The sequence below is a fragment of the Pteronotus mesoamericanus genome, unplaced genomic scaffold, assembly GCF_021234165.1.
Source record: "Pteronotus mesoamericanus isolate MK-2021 breed Mesoamerican mustached bat unplaced genomic scaffold, CSHL_Meso_final contig_101, whole genome shotgun sequence".
NCBI lineage: Eukaryota > Metazoa > Chordata > Mammalia > Chiroptera > Mormoopidae > Pteronotus > Pteronotus mesoamericanus.
In genome coordinates, this window is record NW_026555001.1 from 13862020 (window position 1) to 13868019 (window position 6000).

General features: G+C 50.8%; 1 protein-coding gene across 1 annotated transcript in view; it reads left to right on the forward strand.

The window, feature by feature from the left end:
* ALK (ALK receptor tyrosine kinase) overlaps nt 1-5624 on the forward strand; it is a 632462-nt gene extending 626838 nt beyond the window's left edge. The window contains exons 27-29 of the mRNA XM_054565684.1: nt 1691-1825; nt 2617-2707; nt 4935-5624. Of these exons, the coding sequence (XP_054421659.1) occupies nt 1691-1825; nt 2617-2707; nt 4935-5624 (916 nt within the window). The remainder of the gene's footprint in view (nt 1-1690; nt 1826-2616; nt 2708-4934) is intronic.
* The last annotated feature ends 376 nt before the right edge of the window (nt 5625-6000 follow it).

Here is a 6000-nt window from a genome sequence, read left to right on the forward strand (position 1 = left end):
TTTACATTGTTTCATAAAATGCTTTACAAACAAGTCACATAACTTCAGATTCTAATAAGTGCTATGGAGGCAAAAAAGCAGATAAAGAGCGTGTGGGCGTGGCGGGGCCAGAGGAGGGAAGCTGCTGGGGGCGCGGGTGGAGGTGGGGGGAGGGCGGTGGCGGAGGCTCCGTGGAGGAGGAGCCAGGCTGACGTGGAAGGATCTGAGAGACAGGCTCTCCAGGCCAAGTCTGAGGGTTGGAAACAAGTCTTCACGGCAGGAGCTGGCGAGCACAGGGCCAATGGGAGCCGAGACGACAGGGCGGGAAGGGCCGGGGGCTTAGGGCCCAGGTGAGGGGGTGTGGGTTTTACTCTGAGCACAGTGGGACGCCACTGAGGAGCTGGAAGCAAGTGTGGGAGGTGGGGAGGGATCACTTGCTGCCGATGAAAACAGAATGGAATAGGACAGGTGAAGAGGGAAAACCATTGGGAATATACCGCGCATTTCTAGATAAGAGACGAGAGAGGCCAGACCTCGCTGGTCAGCGGAAGCTGTTAACGTGCCTAGGTTAAGCTCTGTCTTGGAAGTAGGGAGTTAACAGGACTGCCGATAGCCAGATGTGGGAGAGGCGGGGAAGAGTGGGAGCAAGGACAGTGCCTGAACTAGCAGCTGGAGCCAGTGGAGGACCGGTGGTGCCAGCGAGCCGCACGGAAGGAAGTGGGAGGCGGCTGTGTGCAGAAAGAGTACTCAGCGCGGGCGTCTCACGCGTTCTTGGGCAATGCTGGGTGATGATCAGAGTGGCGCATTTAGAAGTCAAGTGGATAGTTTGTGTCAAGAGTTTTTCAGCATTAGTATTCTTTTGATCTAATCATTTCATTAGAATTACCTTAGAATTTACTAGCATAGTCTAATCTTAAATTCAGGGAATTTATCCTAATCAAATTATCCTTTGGAAAAATGCACAAAGAGCCCTGGCTTGTGTGGCTCGGTGGATTGAGCACCAACCTGCAAACCAAAGGGTCGCTGGTTTGATTCCCAGTCAGGGCACAGGCCTGGGTTGCTGCTGGGCTCTCAGAAGAGGGCGCATGAAGGACAACCACACATTGATGTTTCTCTCCCTCTCTTTCTCTCTCTCCTCCTCTGTTTCTAAAAATAAATAAATTATTTAAAAAAATAAAAAATGCACAAAGATGTCCATCACAGTATTTTAAATACTCTAAAAATTGGAAATGATAAAACAAACTATGGCAAAACCACTCAGTGGACTGTTTTATAGCCATTTGAAATTCTATTTCTAAATTGTTCTTATCAGTATGGAAAATGTTCATGCTACAATGGAATTTGCAAAAAGAAAAAAAAAATCAAGGTCCAGAATTGCAATTTGAATATATGTGCAATTATGTAAAAACATTTAAGCACAGACACTTGACTGGAGCAAAAAAAGTAATAATAATAACATGCTAATAGTGGCTGTCTTTTTATGGAGCATCACATGTGGCTTTCTTGTTCTTTTATTTTTCTCCATAGTAAGAATTTTCTATTGTGGAAAAGGTGTAATGAAACAATTAAAATTTTACATCTGTGTCTGTGTGTGTCTGTGTACGTCCATGTCTATGTCTGTGTATGTCCGCGTGTGTATCTGTGTGTGTGTCTCTGTGTGGCCACACGTGTGTCTGGGCACCCACACCCACGTCTCCCGTCCTGTGCGCAGGTCCTTTGGAGTGCTGCTGTGGGAAATATTTTCTCTTGGATACATGCCATACCCTAGCAAAAGCAACCAGGAAGTTCTGGAGTTCGTCACCAGCGGAGGACGGATGGACCCACCTAAGAACTGCCCTGGGCCTGTGTACGACTCTTTTAGGAACATTTCTAGAAGTGACTAAACATGATTCTCCTTTTCAAAAAAAAAAAAAATCTGCAGCCACATACACGTTTTTAAGATGAAAGGGCAGATGGCTGACCTCACTGAATAAGCCCCAAGATAGGAACGGGTCTGTGACGCCAATGAGAAGGGTTAGTCTCCCAAAGCTCTGTCACGCCTGAACAGGTGCCGTCCTTTGCCTCAGAGGCCCTGGACTCGCCAAGCTCACACTCCTCAAGGAAATCGCGTCCTGACCTCCGCCCCTCCCGCCCAGCACCGTTGTACTTGAGTCCCCTAAATACAGAGGGGGGAAAAGGTGGGTTTACAGTTGTTCATGACGCAGAAATAAACTCTGTGTCTCACATATTCACAACTGTGAACCCACGTTCGCCCCACCCTGTATTTCCATTTCCTGCGTTTTCTGCTGTCCTGTGTCATCCCTCACCTGCTTCCCACAAGCAAGGAAGATGGGTGATAGAACTAGAATATTCCTCTCCAGAGCTGACTTCAATTCAGGAACAGAATGGGAGGAGCCCTAGTTAATGGACCCAGCAGGGCCCGGTGGGTGAGCTTCCGGCGTTACAGCTTTCCCGCCTGGCACGATTCCTTAGCCCATCAGCAGAGGGCAGCAGAGGCCAACCACAGGGGGCCTAGAGGAGTTGCCACCTTCCAAGAGAGCGCCACCCCCGGCCCCCGTTAGAAAAGGGCTGGGAGAAAAAAGTATTTTTCATCCTCGTCTCTCCTGATGGTAATTAATGTGCTCATTCTTCTTTTAGATACAGGATAATGACCCAGTGCTGGCAACATCAGCCTGAAGACAGGCCCAACTTCGCCATCATTTTGGAGAGGATCGAATACTGCACTCAGGTATAGATATTTTCCCCCTTGATCAGCCCTTATATGGAAAAGTCTTAGGGATGGAAAATACCAAAACATGAAACAAAAGTTAAACCAGCTAGAAAATGGGAGCTATGATCATGAGAATGAACGTTAATTGTCTATAAAGTAAAATGAGTGGCTTCTCAGTTTGTGTGTTTTATAATAAATACCAGTAACTGCCACTTTCTTCATCGGCCCGTGACATGGTGGCAGACACTCAATAATATTAGGGAATCCGTGCAATTCACAAGTATAAGTAAATCTCTACTGGGCACCCTCGTGTTTTATTAAATACAACTGGAGCTTCACAGAAGTATGGAAAACACCTGCTCTCAAGTGGCTTCTAGCCTGGCTCATGGAATAAGCAACGGTGTAAAATTGTGAAACTGTATGTCCGATGATACGGGGCAGAGGCGTTAAAGGCAGGCACGGCTGGAGTGGTCTGGGGAGATCTGCCATCCTCAGCAGCGTCAGTACGGCCTCTGTGCTGCACGCGCCACTGTCCATGTATTTCACTCAGTCCCTTTTGAGGGGCATGCAGCACCCCCATTTTCCAGGTGCGGAGGGGAGGCCCCCGGCGCTCCGCTGGCCCAGGGCGGATCCCTCTTCTCCCCCGTTTCCGGCAGGTGACTGGTCCTCCTGCCTCCTCTGCACCCACACCGAGCTCACCACCTGCCCCCAGTGTCAGCGGAGGCGATGTCCCTCCCGCCCTTGAAGGTGACCCCTCCCCCTACACCGGCAGCTGTCCTTCGGGGTTTCTTTCCGCCATTACCTCCACTGCATCTGCCTTCTGTCCCTCTCTCTCTCAGCTCTCGTTTGGCCAGGATATGTCCCTGTAGAGAATGTTTTAGGAGTCAATCAACCACTCCCTAAATCCCCTCATCCGGGTTGTGACAAAAGACGTATGCATTTTCCTAGGACAGTCATTTCCTAGCCTCATGGATCCATCCTTCCAGGTCCACCGAGTAGGTGGACTGGCATTTATCTGGATGGGCTTCATTTATCAAGTTATCTGAGGTCCTTTCAGAAAACTTGACAGTCAGTGGCAGTTCAGGCTATTGTGTTGTAATGCTGATAGAGTGTATGCCCCTTCAATACAGGGTGCGGCAAACGTAGGTTCACAGTTGTGGGTACACAAAATGGTTTATATTCTTGTATTATTATTTGTTCATTACTGTATTAGTTTCCATACAAACAACTGTAAACCTACTTTTGCCCCACCTTGTAGATGTACTTTGGAGTGATTTTCCTCCAAAAAACAGGTGGTTCTATAGGAGCACATTTGGAATGACTCGCGATAGACATTAATAATTCACAGGAAAGGAACTAAAATATAAAAGAGAATCAGAAGGTAGTTATTTTTTATTCTGAAACTCTTTACTGATGAATACTTTCCTATTAAACTGCAGTAGTGGTTTTCCCAATTTGCATAAAATAGTAAAGAGTTAAATTTCCCCACGTGTGCATTGCCTTCCACAAATTCTCCTCACACCTCTGGCCACTGCTCTCGCTCTCGTGCGTCACAGCCCACAGCTGTACAGACCGTCCAGCACGAAGCTGGCCGTGCCGGCGGTTTTCCTCGCCGCGCTTCCTGGGATTTGCAAATCCATCAGCTCCAAGCGAGTCACAGGAGCGCGGCATTGCGGCAGCTGGCGGGTGACAGGGCGGTAACAAGGGAAGGACGAGAGATGAACCTTGTAAGCCAGCGCGGGATGGTCTCTCTCTCCCCGCCTCCCCTCCCTTCCCGCCCCCTTGTCCCCATCACACACGCGCACACACCCCTGGGGTGAAACACATACAGTTTTTAATTGGAAAGATTTTATTGAGAATAGACCGGGATAATTTTCTAATCTAATTTAGAGTTGTTTTTCTGAAATCCACGAATCTGCCAGATTTGCCCAATCGTGGTCCCCGCAGAGCCTCTCCTGACCCACCCCTGCCCCAGGCAGCGGGGGGGGGGGGCGGGGGGGGGGGGGGGCTTCCCAGTGCCCGGCACACACTTCTGTCCCTGAGCTGCCTTCTAAGCGCTTCGAGGAGAAGGTGACTTCCCATTGGTTTCTTATTCCCCAGTGGCTGCAAATTAATATATTCCCCAGAAACATGGAATGTTTCTTCATCGGTAAAGCTGGGATGTGATCGTCACCCAGGCATCTTCCAGATCCAACACTGTGTGTCTGCGCCTGGGTTTTAATCAGGTCATTTCTCCTGCCTGTAGGACCCAGATGTGATCAACACCGCTCTGCCCATAGAATACGGCCCGCTCGTGGAGGAGGAGGAGAAAGTGCCCACGAGGCCCAAAGACCCCGAGGGAATCGCTCCTCTCCTGGTCTCTCCGCCGCCAGGGAAAGGGGAGGATGGGCAGAACCCAGCGGCCCCGCCCCCGCTGCCTTCCGCTTCCTCTGGCAAAGCCGCCAAGAAGCCCACGGCGGCTGCAGAGGTGTCTGTCCGAGTCACCAGAGGGCCGGCCGTGGAAGGGGGACACGTTAACATGGCCTTCTCTCAGTCCAACCTGCCGTCGGAGCTGCACAAAGTCCAGAGATCCCGAAACAAACCGACCAGTCTATGGAACCCAACCTACGGCTCGTGGTTTACAGAGAAACCGGAGAAAAAGAGCAACCCTCCTGCAAAGAAGGAGCCGCGCGAGACGGGGAACCTGGGACGCGAGGGGAGCTGCGCGGTGCCCCCGAATGTGGCGGCAGGCCGAGGTCCGGCTGCCGCCCTGCTCCTGGAACCCTCCTCGCTGACTGCCAACATGAAGGAGGTGCCCTTGTTCAGGCTGCGTCACTTCCCGTGCGGAAATGTCAACTACGGCTACCAGCAGCAGGGCCTACCTCTGGAGGCCACCACTGCGCCTGGAACGGGTCAGTATGCGGACACCGCTGCGAAGAACCAACCTGGGCCCTGAGCCCACTGGCACTCACTTCCTTTCCTTGGGAACCCGGAGCCCACGGAGGGGGACAGGTAATAAATAGCTCCTCCACACACCAGAGACCAAATGTCACTTTTCATTTTGTGCCAACTTGTTTTGAAGTGCCACGTCAAGAAGCTGTATTCTCAAAATGCTTTTGAAAGGTTTTGAGCGTGGGTTCATCCTGTTCTTCCAAAGGGAGAAAACATCGTCAAGATGAGTGAGAGATGCCAGGCCGGGGTTCAGCTGCCTAAGGCTCTCGCACGCCCATTCGACGTGCTGTCCTCACGCCTCCTTCCAGCTGTGTGTGTGCCCTGCTTCAACGCGGTCGGAATTAGCTGCTTGTGCGTCTCACACTTGGAGTCACAGAAGC